Raw genomic sequence first — 15873 nt, forward strand, 5'->3', positions numbered from 1 at the left:
AGGAAGAACACGAGAAAATTCATCAAGGAGGAGCTGTACTTGACGGACAACTTGCGTAGGAGGGTCTTAGTTTGAAGGTTGCACTACAACAACGAACTCTTGGCTTGTTTTCTTTAAGTCCTCATTGATGTTAGTAAAAATAAAACTTGTTCCCTTTTCCTTGGTTGGTTGGACAACCTTAGGCTTAGCATAGGAAGGGTGGAGGATCACTTTGACATTATTTTGCATGAAAGAATAGGTGTTGGCTTTTGTTCAGTAGGTGACATCATTATCTTGAAGCCAAGACCTTCCCAAGAGGAAATTACATGCTTTCATTTGGATGATGTCACAAATAACCTCATTCTTATATTGCCCAATGCTAAAAGGAAGAGTATTGGCTTGTCACATTATTCTTGCACTCATTGTCCATCTAACCTATAGAATAAGGTGTAGGGTGTTGCGTAGTGGGTAGATCGAGTGCATCAATCATGTGGCTTGAAATTATATTATCTGAACTTCTACTGTTTATAATTAATTGGCATAACTTATCTTGCACCTTGCATGTAGTCCAAAAAAGACTATGTCGAGTTAAAGGATCAACATGTTGTACTGGTATTAAGTTGCGAATAATAAATTCACCTTCTTTAAACTTCTCGAATTGGGCTTCCAATTCAGTTTTAGTGATGAATTCTCTTTCACCAGCCATGAATGTGGATTGTAGTAAGAGCTCTGATACCACTTGACATAGTGGAAGCGTGTGAATCAATAGATTCAATAGGTTGTGTTCAATGGAACACTCAAAATCAATTTGAATCAATAGATTCTGTGGACATATGATTTATTCATTTTTTAATATATCAATCACTTTTGGGGGTTTTGGAGTCGCCACCATTCATATTTGATAAAAGGGTATGAATGGTCACCCGGGTTACATTTTTTGAAAAATTTGTCATTTTGGCATTTGATGACTCTTGTACGGATAAGGTACATTTGGTCCAACTTTTGACTCTAGGTAAGGAGGTCCATATTATGGAGTTGGGAAGGTATTAGGCACCCTACTCCATCCACCATTGGTGGTAACTTCGGATTTGGTCTATTTTAAAATAAAGAAAAAAAGTGTTGGAAAAATCCGACCTGTACCCTCGAAGATGAGGGACTTGGATATTGGTTCAAACTGTTGAGGGCACCCTTATTGAAAAAGGGGCCCCTTTGATGGTTCAAGTCATTTGTGGTGTGTGCATAAGTGTAGAGAAGGGGGAGGAGTAGAAAAGGGAGAATTGGAGGGGAAGAAGACTTTTTCTCCTTTTTTTAGTCTATGTCCTACCTTGTTCTTGTCTTGATTTTATTTTATCTTCAAAGTTGTGCTTTCTTGACTTATTTGAGAAAAGGGTAAAGAGTTGAGAGAGAGTTGTGATTTGTGAGTTGAGAGTAGAGTGTTGAGGGTGAGTATTGAGAGAGAGAGTTGAGAGTAGAGGGTATTGAGGTGAGTTGAGAGTGAAGGAAGTTGTGATTTTTAGAGGGCACTTTTTTCAAATTTTTATTAGGTTGTGAGAGTTGAGAAGAGGGGGGTTTTATAGAGTTTGGGAGTTACTTTTAAGGGTAGAGTTGGATGAAATGATGAGAAATGGTATAATGGTATGGGGTTTAAGAGAGGGGTGTGTAAATTAAATGGTATGGAAGGGTATTTAGGGAAGGGGGGTTTAATGGGTTATTTGTAACCCAAATGGGTTGGATCTCTCAACCCATTTGAGTTGAGTGTTAGGTGGAATGAAATGAATAAGAGTGATTGAGAGGATGGGATTGTGCAAGAGGGTAATTAATTTGTGAGGTGAAAGGGGAGTGGTGTTTGGTTTAAGAGAATGGATTGTGTAAGAAGGTAATTAATTAGGTTTTTGGGAGGGTGAGGGAGATGGTGACATGTGTCAAAATGTGTGGAGATTAGAGGTTTGGATGAGTTGATGGGAGGAGATGAGTGTTTGATTTGAGATAATAGGGGTTTATAGGGAATGCTGATGGTAGGTTAAGGGAAGGTGTTTGATTTAAGAGAATGGAGGTTTGTAGGGAATGATGAGGGTAGGTTAGGGGGAGGTATGGGTTGGAGGTGTTTGATTTGAGAGAATAGGGGTTTGTAGGGAATGATGAGGGTAGGTTAGGGAAAGGTATGGGTTGGAGGTATAAGTAAATAGATTTTTTTAGAGAAAAAGTGATGGGATAAGTAGGGGATGAGGGAGGTGAGTTAAGGTGGTGATATGTGTCCCACCTTGATAATCATGTTGATTGGTTGTGATGTTGGGTTGAGTTGAAAATTGGGCTTGGGTAGAGTGTTGCATTGGGCTTAGGTTGTGGGTTGAATTGGAATGGGTTTGGGTTGAGTTGAATGGGCTTGGGTAATGGGTAGAATAAGAATGGGTTTGGGGGTTTAGTTGAGTGAGCTTAGGTTTGATTTAAGATGGATTGAGGAATATAAAGGAGTGGGGAGGTGGGTTTTTGGTCTGTGGGCCATGTGAGAAGCCTTGGGCCATTTATTGAAAGAAATAGAGATTTTTGAAGGTGTGGGCTTTGGGGCCTATTCGAATTTTGATAGATTTTGGGGCATTTTGCATCGAGGGCCTGGTCAAATTTTGGTGTCTATAGATTTAATTGATAAACAAACAATAGCTTGAAAGAAAATAAAGTATAAAGCTAAAATAAGTAATTAAAAGAGAAAAGATAATTGAATTGATTGATTGTTTTTTATTAATTTTCGGATTTAGAGCTCTTTATATAAATAACTTCATCATAACAACTTATAATCCTATTAAAATACCAAAAATTAACATTCTTAACCTATTTATAACATAATACTAACTTTCTAATCCTATTAGAACTCAGATTGGATATTTCTAAGTACTTCTAATTATAGCATAAATAATAAAAATGAATTTAAAATAAATTAGAAACTAATAGGGAATAATGCTACTAAATTAACTAAAATAAAAATCTTAATAGAACTAGAAAATAAAAACAAATTCTAATAGAATTAGGAAATTACTTATAATTGTAGATGTCCTACATCAAACCTCATCCAGCTTAACGCCAAGATATGACTTCCACTGTCATAAGACTTCCTTATGGGAAACTAACAAGGTCATGAGTCACAAGTCTTTAATATGTTAGGTAACTCAACACAATTTCCTATGCCAAATGGTTGAGCAAATTTTTCGATTTCAGGCGGCTGAGCACTACTTCTTGTGTTAGGCAGTTGAAGAAATGCTTTTCTTGTATCAATTGACCGAGCATGAGTGTTTCCTATGTCTAGTAGACAATCTCAAACCTTTCCATGCATCACCTTATTCTTTTTCTAGAAACGAAGGCTAAGGTAGTGCTAATGGAGTGATTTTCACACTCCAGTCATTGGAGCCCTAAGATTTTCTTTTTATAAAAAAATTGTTTTTCAACTATTTAGTCATCTTTCCATTCCCTGTCTGACTTGGTCATCCGGAGACATGAATAAGAAGCAACATGCTAGAGACACGAATCTCAAGAAATGTGCAATCCAAAATGTCGTTGCATTCTTTTGGCACCATCTGTAGGAATGAAGACAATATACTCCATTCCCCAAGTCCGTGAATGGATAATCCTTCAAATCACAGGTTATGAGTTAGGCAAAGTGCTCAACTGAATTTCCTTTGCTGGTGGAAAGGATGACATTGGATTATTATGGTTGCTTTCTTAAAAGGACATCTAGTTTATCCTAATCAGTGCACCTTTCCTTCAAAACATGGTCATCCCTCTTTCCAACTTGTCCCCCTAACTTTCTAGCTTGGACTCCCTTCACCTATTTTCTTTTTGTCCTAGGCGGCGTTTCTTTGCATGTCTCTAGTATTTGTTTCTTGAAGGATTTTGAGTTTATCCTTGGGGCGTATTTGATTGCAAGGAATATATTGCTCGGCAAATGATTTGTACAGGCAAATCCTTTTCCACTGTTTGAGCGCATCATGGAAATAATTTAAATTTGGAAGTTCAATAGCCGTAATTTTAAATAAAAAATCGGATAAGAGTTTTTCCATGACATCTTGAAAAATAACTTTTTTTGAATTTTGTCCTTGTACAACCTGAAGCATCTCATCATGTTTTTTGATGTCACAAGGTGAATCCAAGGTCCCTTAGCAAGGGTGAAAATCCTTGGCTAGTCAGACTCAATTATTACAAGTGTAACCCTTTCCTTACTAACTTAGTAAGATTTTCAGCCTTATTAAGGGTCCTTTTGCTGAAATGGATTACCACATGAGCAATCCAGCACCACATCTGTCTAAGTTTCATCCAAAATCTCAAAAAAAAAAAAAAAAAAAAAAATCATTATTTTATTTTATTTGAGCTTGATACAAGGTTTTGTAAATGGATGGCTACCGAACTTCCACATAACTCCAAATCTTAAAATTGAAATTCAATGGTGATTTTATTTTTTTTGGAAAGTTCATAGAATTTTGTCCTCTGCAACCCAGAGGCGTCGGATCATATTTTTGGATGCCATAAGGTGAGTCCAAGGACTAGTAAGGCTAGTAAGGGTGAAATCCTTACTAACATAGTAAGGCTAGTAAGACTCTTATTATAATAACAACCACCAATAGGCTGGCAACAATTAAAGTGTAAGTTTAGAGATGTGGCAAATCCTTTTCCAAGGTGGAGGGGGTAAGAAAAGGATTTGCGGCCCTAGATGGAAAATCTCGTCCGTTAAAGAAATATTTTCTCCACTTTGTTTAGTTACTTGTGTTGTCAAACACCGGAAAACAATTTTCCGCGAGAATTTTCTTTCAATCAAACACGCCCTTAGGGTTATTTAGTCCAACAACACTCAAATAATTACCCGTGGCCATTACCTCCAGTTATTGGAGCATTTGATTTTCCTATTGGAGGATAGACATTGAGCACGGTAGTCGCCTTGCTGCTTTTGTAGAATGAGGAGCACTTTGTTCTAGCTCTTACAGGAAGTGTATTGAATACACCTTATGTCGCAATTATGGAGAAAAACTGAAGTGGGAAGGAAGACATGGAAAGAGAAAATCAGACAAGTAATGGCCTTGGAAGAAGGGGGATAATGTAGAGTTTTCCCACCTATATGGAGCAACACTGACATGGTTCCACTGGATTTTGCCTAGGTCCATTGATAATTTTTCTTATTTGTGCAAGATTTTCCTCTCTCAGTTCATGTATGGTTGACAATGGTAGAAGGATGTTGACTCATAGTTCAATCTAACAAAAAAGGTGACCGAATCACTCCTTGCTTATATTAGATAACCAGAGTAGAAATGTTGTAGATTGATAATTGTGATTACTTACGATTGTCTTTGCCTTTGGAAAAAGGCCTGACCTTCGATTTGAGGCTTTATGAGTCCTTACTGAAGAATAGACCAGACAATGATCTTTTCTTGAGGAAAGAAAAACACGCAAAGTTAGAATATGATAGTCATGATGACTCCTTATAGCTGTATACCAAGGCTCATATATGGCCTCTAGGCCTACCAAATGAGAATGGGGATGACTAGTCCCAAAAAAGAAGAAAAGAAAAATAATGCTAGGCAACTCCAATCGAAAACTACCCTCCTTTCATTGTATTCAACATCTCTCAAGAGCGGTTCTTATCCCTGATCATGGATGAACCTTAATTGAAATGGCCATGCCCAATGGGTGGAGACCGTACATCACAAGATCAGAACAAGTGCTGTGCCTTCCACATGGACCACGGGTATAATATTGAGAGGTGCAAAGTTTTGAAGCGAAGCTTTGATCAATAGACAGCATCTCTATGAGTTTGAGTGGATCCTTCTAGGAACACATGCAAAAGCAGGCCTTTTACTTCGCTAGAAAATGCAACAAAGTGCCGAAGGCACACTCTGATGATATACCAACCATCGAGGAATTGAATTCACTCAGTAGCTAGTTGCCATTCCCACAATGGGTTGTTGACGTAATTAGATCAGTGCCCACAGCTTCCGGATAGAGAATTTTCATGTTTATAACAACTGACTACTTCACCAGGTGAATAGAAGCTATTCCTCTAGCCTAGGCTAGAGATGTGGTAGTCAGGAACTTTCTTTGGAACAATATCATCATCAGATTTGGTGTACCTTGGATGATCATCTTAGACAACTGCAAGTAGTTCCAAAGCAACTATCGCTAACGAAAGCGTTTGGGAATCAGTCACCTGTTCTATACACCTCAGAATTATCAAGGGAATGGACATGCCAGAGCATCAAGCAAGACCCTTCTAGATAACATGAAGAAAAGACTTGACATAGGCAAAGGAAGGTGGGTTTATATAACCATTCCAAGAAGACGGATGGGACAGTCACCATTTGCTTTAGCTTTCAAAATGGAGGCGGTCATTCCAATCAAAGTCAAATTGTTGACCTTGAGAAGTCAAAACGCGGTGACTACTTGTACCATCAACATATCCATTTGAGTCTTTTACCTGGAGATTCGTTAATCAATCGATACTGTAACTTTATTATTGAGCGAAAGATTGGCTTTAACTAGCCTAGTTATAAAGATTGATTGTAGTGTTAATCGTGGGTTTGAGTTTTCAAAGGAATTAGATTCAACTCACGCTTTATACATGGTTCACTGGTGTCATGCTTAGAATAGGTTATGCCACTATTTTTTGCTGAAGATGCAGCTGCCATTTCTGCACCTTCATGAATGGTATATGAAAATTTATTTCTTTGCTTGTGACTTTGTTGTGGTTTAACTCAAGCTGTTTTTCTCCTTTGAATTTTTGCTGTCTTTGTTCTGTAGGATGTTCCACAAATTTCTATAAAAGAAGTGAGTTCGATAGACAGTGCAATTTCCTTGGACTTAAAGCTGCCATTAAGGTCAAGATCACGGGTTGGGTTTTGGAATTTTTTAGAAAGATACGGCTTCCGCTATGGCTATGATATTTGTCGCACTTTGCTTCCTTGTGAGGTATGTTATATCCTCCTCATCTCCAATTTTATCATAACAACTGTCTATTGCAATTTTTTATTATTGCATATTCTCGCTTCAGTTGTCCATTACTTGTGATTTGTATTTTTGGTTAGTCATTGTTTGAGATAATGAGATCTGTTCTAGCTTGAATTTGAGCTATCCCATGCTTCCGTTTAATATATGTTGCTATGAACTTTGCTGTCTCTGGTTATTGTTTACTGTATGTCGTCCACAGCCAAATCTCATTAACTCAATTGCCTGGCCGCTTTCTGATTTATGTATAGTTGGGTATATACAGAGGTCAAATTATGTACTATGTTCAGCAAGTCAGAACAGTAAAGAATATTTCTTGGCTCCTTCCGTTTCTTTAGGATGAGTTTTGTCTCACTAATTATTCTAAGATGTGAAGATGCATACTTTAAAAGAAAAACTGTAAGTGGGCAGAAAAGTAAACCTTTGTCCATGAGGCAGATGATTATACCTGCTTTAGCAGGAGTGGGGGAAATTGAGCAGGGTTGGTCTGCTAATAACCAAAAATATTTGATGCAAGGTTCGACTATATTTTTCTCCCATTCCTAGAGCTGGATTGGAATAGAAATTATTTGTGAAAAATAATCCAGTTCAGCGTTTCAAATACAATAGAGTGCTGAAAAATCTACAAGACTTAGTTTAGAAAAATAGGATATTATTGTTAATTATTCTTGATCATTTTTTACTTTCTAGAACATTCTTGTAACCTTCTAGAATAGGATAGTTTTCTAGAATATTTTTGTAATAGGATAGTTGGTATAGTTTTCTAGAATATTCTTGTAATCCTCTATAATAGGATATTCTAGAATATTCTTGTAATAGGATAGTCGGTATAGTTTTCTAGAATATTCTTGTAATCCTCTACAATAGATAGTTTTCTAGAATCTTCTTGTAATAGGATAGTTGGTCTATAAATACCCTATTAGGGCATTTGTAATGGATATAAAAAGAATTCTCAATAAATTCAGTTTCCTACATGGTATCAGAGCCTTAGGTTCATATCCTAAGAATCGATTTTTTTTTTTTTTTTGCCATCTTGTTCGTTGTTCATCTGTTTTTACCCTCCCTTTATTTTCCCCTTGTGATCTTTGCTAAATTCACGATGTTAGAAGAGTCAGGAGCCACCAATCAGTCTGTAATGTTGACACTTCATGGGAGACCACAAAACTTTTCTGGTAGAAATGGGGGAGGATCAAGAAACTGGCAACAGAATTGGCAACAAAAGTTACATGCTAATCTGGCACAAACCGGCAGTGATGGCTCGGGTGCTCAAGAGAATTCTAATAACAAGGAGATTAACAAAGAAGACATTGAATGGCTAAGATCACTTCTCAACTCCTTGGAGAAACCATCTGGTATGTGTTCATTTGCACATTCAGGTATAGTTTCTTCTTCTCATGCCTTTAGTGTCTCGGATAGTAACTATTGCGACTCTTGGATCATTGATTCAGGAGCAACTGACCATATGACTCATTGCTCCTTTATGTTCTCCACATATAGTCCATGTTCTAGTAACAGAAAAATTACATTGGCCGATGGGTCACTTGCTACTGTAGCAGGTCAAGGAGATATTCACATAAGTCCTTCATTAATTCTGAAAAATGTTTTGCACGTTCCAAAACTTACAATAAATCTAATCTCTGTCCAAAATCTTACAAAGGATTTGAATTGTAGCTTGACCTTTTCATCCACCTCTTGTATTTTTCAAGACCGAGCTACGGGGATGACGATTGGGCATGCTAAGGAAAGCAGTGGCCTCTATTACCTTGATGTGTAGAATAAAAATAAGAGTTGTAGGATTGACAATCCATCTTCCTTGTTGTCAGATACAAGATCTCCAATAAAAGACCAGATTTGGCTTTATCACCTTCAGTTTGGACATCCTTCCTTTAGGACTTTGAGTGTCATGTTTCCTTCCTTACTTAAGAATATTGATATTCGTGAATTTCATTGTGACATTTGTGAGTTTGTCAAACACAAACGAGTTTCTTTTCCTTCGAGTAATAAAAAATCCTCATTTCCTTTTCAATTAATCCATAGTGACATATGGGGACCGTCAAAAATTTCAAATATTTCAGGGGCTAAATGGTTTGTCACGTTTATTGACGACTGTACTCGTGTCACATGGGTTTTTTTGCTAAAACAAAAATCTGATGTTTGCACGGTTCTCCCTATCTTTCATGACATGGTCAAAAATCAGTTTGGGGTTAAAATAAAAAAAAATAAGATCTGATAATGCAAGAGAATATTTTAATCAAGTATTATCTCCATATTTTCAAAAAGAGGGGATAATACATGAATCCTCTTGCATAGATACACCCCAACAGAATGGAGTGGCAGAAAGGAAGAATGGCCATCTCTTGTCAATAACTCGTGCATTGTTATTCCAACGGAATGTCCCCAAATATTTATGGGGTGAAGCAGTTCTCACATCAGCCCACTTAATAAACCGTACTCCATCTCGAGTTCTTGATTTTAAAAGTCCCTGGGAGGTCTTTTCCAAATTTTTTCCTGATTTTACATCTCACAATCAATTGTCACCACGAGTTTTTGGATGTGTCTCGTTTGTTCATATCCATTCTCATGGTCGTAGTAAACTTGATCCTCGAGCTCTTAGGTGTGTCTTTGTGGGGTATTCCTCAACTCAAAAGGGTTATAAATGTTATCATCCACCATCTTGCAAAATCTTTGTGTCTGCCGATGTAACTTTTGTTGAAAGTGAAAGTTTTTTCCTACCTTCTCTTCAGGGGGAGACACTTACTAGTAAAGATAAGGACCAAGGGGATCATGGCTTTCTAATGGATTTTCCTGCTCAAGCTAGCCAACCACCAACCCAAAACACTCCACCATTTCTCTTGTCTGAAATTGAACCACCAAAACAACTTGAACAAGAAGAAGTTGAGCCATCAAAACAACCCGAAGCTGAATAGTTTGAACCTATAACCCCAGGACATACTTGTATTGAATCAGTTATCACGAAACCATTGCAAGTTTACTCAAGGAAGAGAGGTTCCACTGCTAAGCCGAAGCAAACTCAAGCGTCCGAACCAACTCTCGGAAATGAGGTAAATATTGATATCTGTTAAATAAGTCCTTAGGGTATTTTAGTCTTTTCCCTTCTTTATTTCTGTTTATCTTATGTAACTTAAGTAGCCTAATTAGGGCTAATTAATAACATCTTAATCTTTCTCTCTGTTTCGAACTTGGTATCAAAGCCTGCGATCTGATTCGAACTCAAACTCGAACTCGAACTCTTTCTTCTTCCTCTACAAACTCAATCGAATCACTCTTCTTTGAAACCAAAGCCCCTACATCACTCGTCTTCAACCTATATCACCCCTACGGGGGTTATTTGTTGCTAAAAACTCCATGCGATAGGGAGTTAACGTGATTCAAAGCCTGCGATCAGGCTATACTCACAGCAACGATGCTGTTGACGTCGTGCGACACCTCTAGTAGCTGTACTGAAGTCATACGACGTCGTTGGTGGCTGTAGTGACGTCGTGCGGTGCCTCTAGTGGTTGTAGTGGAGTCGTGGTGGCTGTAGTGACGTCGTGCGGTGCCTCTAGTGGTTGTAGTGGAGTCGTACGACACCTCTGGTGGATTTATTGAGGTCGTGCGATGCCTTTGGTGGCTGTATTGAGGTCGTGCGACACCTATCGGAGCAGTTTGGACATCTACGATCACAGAAAGTGGTTTATATAAGTTTTTTCAGCACAGCAAGTTGCTGTTTTGACCTGTACGACTCATCAGGTGGCTGTTTTTAATTATTTAACTCACGTAGTGGTTATAAGAGGAGGCCGGCAGTGTTTTTGAACACCTACGAAGGTTTTTCGATCACATTAGAGTGCTCTTTGAGGCTGTTCTCCCGCTTATATTGCTCATTGATTACCTATACTTGCGGTAATGATTAATTGGATCACTCACAACAGTATTTAATCAGCCCTTATAGTTCTTTTGATCGTGCATTGTCACCTTTAGGGTGCTGCGATCACTTTATCCTAAGGAGTTGTGCTCTCATCTTTTTGAACTTTCTTCAAACCAAAGTACTCGGATTATTTAATGGCCTCTGAGTCATCCTCTTCCTCGATCATTGGTACTAGTAATGGGTCGAGTGGTTTTCCGTCTCATTCAACCGACTTTCCTGGTATTCAAATCACTACCGTGAAATTAGATGGTCCTAACTATCTTCTATGGGCACGATCGGTTGAAATGTTCATTGGTGGAAAAGGGAAGATCGGTTATCTCACAGGGGCGGACAAACAACCTACACAAACTGACAATTCTTACTCACAGTGGTTTGCTAACGATTCTATGGTCCGTTCTTGGCTAGTTTCATCGATGCAACCACACATTGCAGCCGGTTTTATGTTCTCCTCGACAGCAAAACAGATATGGGATTCCGCAAAGAGTATTTACTCGCAACGTCAAAACAATGTCCGAATTTTTAACCTAGAGCGTGAGATTTCTCGACTCTCACAAGGTGACTCTTCTGTTACTACGTATATATCACAACTACGTGCTCGATGGGAAGAGTTGACGTTTTATTCTTCGTATTACTCTTGGAAGGACCCTCTTGATGAGACATTGTATGCATCAATTCTGGACAAGAATCGGGTTTTTCAGTTTTTGGCTGGTCTCCGGGATGAGTTTGAGTATGCGAGAGTTCATTTATTGGGAATGGATCCTTTTCCTTCCCTACAGACTGCGTATTCCTATGTCTTGGCTGATGAGAGTCGTCGCGCAGCTGTCATACCCCTTTCTTCGGGAGATCACTCCGCTATGCTTGCTCGTCTACCTTCTTCACAGTCCCACAGTGGGTCTCTGCCTACTCGTCAGCGACATAAGTGTGATCATTGTGGAAAGTTGGGTCATGTGAAAGCTCGCTGTTATGCACTTCATGGTCGTCCTAATCAGCATCGTCAACAGTCTCCACGGTCTTCAGCTCATGTAGTTTCTCAGCAGAACGAATGATTTAGCACTTCCTTCAGCTACTACCTCCTCGTCGGATTCGGTATCTCTGTCCCAAGCCGAGCTTGACAAGTTCAGAAAATTCTTCAATCAGATAGAGACCTCATCACAGCCAGTTTCTACCTTCGCTCACTCAGGTACCTTAGCATCTGCACACAGTGTTTCTACCACTTCCTCACCATGGATCATTGATTCTGGTGCCTCAGATAACATGACCGGTACGTCCTCCCTATTTAAAACCTATAGTATTTGTTCTGGTCATCGCAAGGTCCGACTAGCTGATGGTTCTTTGTCTTCCATAGCTGGTCAAGGTCATTTACCTGTTACATCTTCTTTATCCTTAATTAACACACTTCATGTTCCTCAACTTACTACTAACCTTGTATCTGTTAGTAGTCTTACAAAAAATTTGAACTGCAGTGTAACCTTTTATCCCTCTTATTGTGTCTTTCAGGATCTGGAGTCGAAGAGGACGATTGGCACTGGACATGAAGTAAATGGATTGTATCTCTTGGACGTTCCCGGTTCCCCTAGCACTTATTCTGCTTTTCAGCTTAGTAGTAGTCGTAGTCAGTCTAATAAGGCTCTTGTAATGCGTTGGCATTTACGTTTAGGCCATATTTCTTTTGGATATTTGAAACACATGTTCCCTACTTTATTTCATAATAACAATTTGTTTGATTTGTCTTGTGAAACTTGTCAATTAGCTAAACATGTGCGTTCTTCTTATCCTATTAGTATGAATACTACTACTCCTGCTATGTTTGACTTAATTCATTCTGATGTGTGGGGTCCTTCCCCTGTCCCATCCCTTCTTGGTTTTCGCTACTTCGTTTTGTTCATCGATGACTACAGTCGAACCACTTGGGTTTATCTTATGAAACACAAGAGTGAGGTTTATGGTATCTTCAAGCAATTTCTTGCTATGGTTCATACCCAATTTGGTTGTACCATCAAAACCTTCCGTTCTGATCATGGTACTGAGTACACCTATAGTGAGGTCTTGAAACTTTGTTTAGAGTCTGGCATTGAGCATCAAATGTCCAATGTTCAGACCCCTCAGCAGAATGGTCGTTCAGAACGCAAAAATCGTCATATTCTAGAGTTAGCTCGTGCCATTTCTATTGGCATGAATGTGCCTCAATCCTATTGGGCCGATGCAGTTCTTACTGCTGTTTACCTTATTAATCGGACCCCCTCTAGTGTTCTTCAGTTTGCCACACCCCTCTCTAAGCTCTCTCCAGATCGTTCTGTGTTTCCACTTTCTCCGCGCGTGTTTGGGTGTGTCTGCTTTGTTCAAGTTCTTGCCCACACTCGTACTAAACTTGACCCTAAGGCCGTAAAATGTATCTTTCTGGGTTATTCCTCTACCCAGAAAGGATACCGTTGTTACCATCCTCCTTCTCGTCGGCGTTTCATTTCTCGAGATGTTTCTTTTTTTGAGCATACTCCTTACTATAGTGGGTCCGTTGGTATTCAATCTGAGTGGTTTCCTCTCGATTCACCTGATGATTCTTTTCCTTCTTTATTTCCCCTTCCCATGCCTGTTCCTCCTTCTCCACTCCCCGTCAGTTCGTCTTCTCCTCCATTGCAGGTTTACTCTCGACGTCCCCGTGATACTACCATCACTTCGATGTCCGACCAGCTCGCCTCCTCGCCTCCAGCTCCGCCTCCGTCTGTTCCCTATGATGATCGTCCTATTGCCACTCGTAAGGGTAAGCGCACTTGTACTTATCCCATTTCCAATTATTTATCTGATTCTGTACTATCACCCTCCTATCGGAGTTTTCTTGCTTCTGTTTCCTCTGTTTCTCTTCCTACTACTGTTGCAGATGCTCTTGCTCATCCTGAGTGGCGTGCAGCTATGATTGATGAGTTGACTGCTCTTGACAAGACTCAAACTTGGGACATTGTTCCTCTTCCGCCTGGACGGAAAGCTGTGGGTTGTCGTTGGGTCTTCACGCTTAAGCATAATCCGGACGGTTCCATTGCTCGTTATAAGGCCCGTCTGGTGGCCAAAGGTTATGCTCAGACTTATGGGATTGATTATCAGGAAACTTTTGCTCCGGTTGCCAAGATGTCCACCATTCGTGTTCTCCTTTCTGTTGCTGCTATCCGCGGATGGCCTCTCTTTCAGTTAGATGTCAAGAATGCTTTTCTCAATGGTGATCTTCAAGAAGAAGTCTATATGGTCCAACCTCCTGGGTTTCTTCCTTCTGCTTCTCCTGCCCATGTTTGTCGTCTTCGCCGGTCCCTTTATGGTCTGAAGCAGTCTCCTCGTGCTTGGTCTGAGCGCTTCACTAAGGCCATGCATCAGTTTGGTTTCCATCAGAGTTCTGCTGATCACACCTTGTTCTTGCGTCACTCCCAAGGCAAAACTGTTGCTCTTATTGTGTATGTGGATGATATTGTTCTTACTGGAGATGATGCCGATGGCCTTACCGAGGTCAAAACTTACTTAGGACGTCAATTTGAGATTAAGGACCTTGGCCATCTTCGCTATTTTCTGGGTATTGAGGTTGCCCGGTCCAAGTCTGGTATATTTATTTCTCAGCGTAAGTATGTTCTTGATTTACTCAGTGCCTCTGGTCAGCTTGGATCTCGGCCAGCTGATACTCCTATTGAGCAGAATCACAGGTTGGCTGATTCTGAGGGGGAGTGTGTGTCAGATATTGGCCAATATCAGCGTCTTGTGGGAAAGTTGATCTACTTGTCCATGACTCGTCCTGACATTGCCTATGCTGTTAGTGTTGTAAGTCAGTTTATGCACTCGCCTCGAACATCTCATCTTGCTGCTGTTTATCGTATTCTTAGATACCTTAAGGGATGTCCTGGTCGAGGTATTTTATTCAACAATCATGGTCATCTTCGCATTGAGGCATGGACAGATGCAGATTATGCTGGTTCAGTGACTGATAGAAGGTCTACTTCTGGGTATTGTACTAAAGTTGGTGGTAACTTGGTAACTTGGCGTAGTAAGAAGCAGGATGTGGTTTCTCGGTCGAGTGCTGAGTCAGAATACAGAGCTATGGCACTTGGAGTATGCGAGTTGTTGTGGCTCAAAATCTTACTAGCTGATTTATGTCTTCCTGTGCCGGTCCTTTCTTACTATATTGCGATAATAAATCAGCTATTAACATAGCTGCAAATCCGGTTCAGCATGACAGAACGAAGCACATAGAAGTTGATCGTCATTTCATTAGAGAAAAAATAGTTTCTGGTCAGATTTGTACTCCCTTTGTTCCTACTTCTCAACAACTTGCTGATGTTCTTACTAAAGGTGTTAGTAAAGCTTCCTTTGAAGAAGTCTTATCCAAGTTGGGCATTGTTGATATCCACGCACCAACTTGAGGGGGAGTGTTTAATAAGTCCTTAGGGTATTTTAGTCTTTTCCCTTCTTTATTTCTTTTATCTTATGTAACTTAAGTAGCCTAATTAGGGCTAATTAATAACATCTTAATCTTTCTCTCTGTTTCGAACTATATCCCTGTCATCAACTTGTTTTCTGAAGTTTTTGAAAAAAATGATCTTGACTTACCCATTGCAGTTAGAAAAGGTACCCGAAATTGTACAAAATATCTATTGTCTCATTTTGTGTCATTCGAAAAAGTGTCACCATCACACAAAAGCTTTCTCACCCATCTAAACTCCACAACCATACCACAAACACTATCCGAGGCCTTAAGCAAAGAAGAATGGAGACATGCTATGAAAGTGGAAATGGATGCACTCACAAAGAACAAAACCTGGGAGTTGGTGGAGTTGCCCAAAGGAAAGAAACCCGTTGGATGTAAATGGGTGTTTTCTCTGAAGTATAAAGCTGATGGATCACTTGAAAGATACAAAGCCAGGTTAGTCGCAAAAGGTTATACACAGACCTATGGAGTGGACTATGAAGAAACATTTACACCAGTGGCTAAGATGAACACAGTAAGGATTTGTTGTCAT

General features: G+C 39.6%; 1 protein-coding gene across 1 annotated transcript in view; it reads left to right on the forward strand.

Moving 5' to 3' along the window:
* The window catches only part of LOC147410208 (DNA-directed RNA polymerase V subunit 1-like), a 51565-nt gene that overhangs the window by 18264 nt on the left and 17428 nt on the right, over nucleotides 1-15873 (forward strand). The window contains 1 exon segment of the mRNA XM_086436438.1: nucleotides 6754-6921. Within this exon segment, the coding sequence (XP_086292564.1) occupies nucleotides 6754-6921 (168 nt within the window).

This window comes from Akebia trifoliata, chromosome 1 (genome assembly GCF_017979445.1).
Source record: "Akebia trifoliata isolate Shusen 1 chromosome 1, ASM1797944v1, whole genome shotgun sequence".
NCBI classification, from domain to species: domain Eukaryota; kingdom Viridiplantae; phylum Streptophyta; class Magnoliopsida; order Ranunculales; family Lardizabalaceae; genus Akebia; species Akebia trifoliata.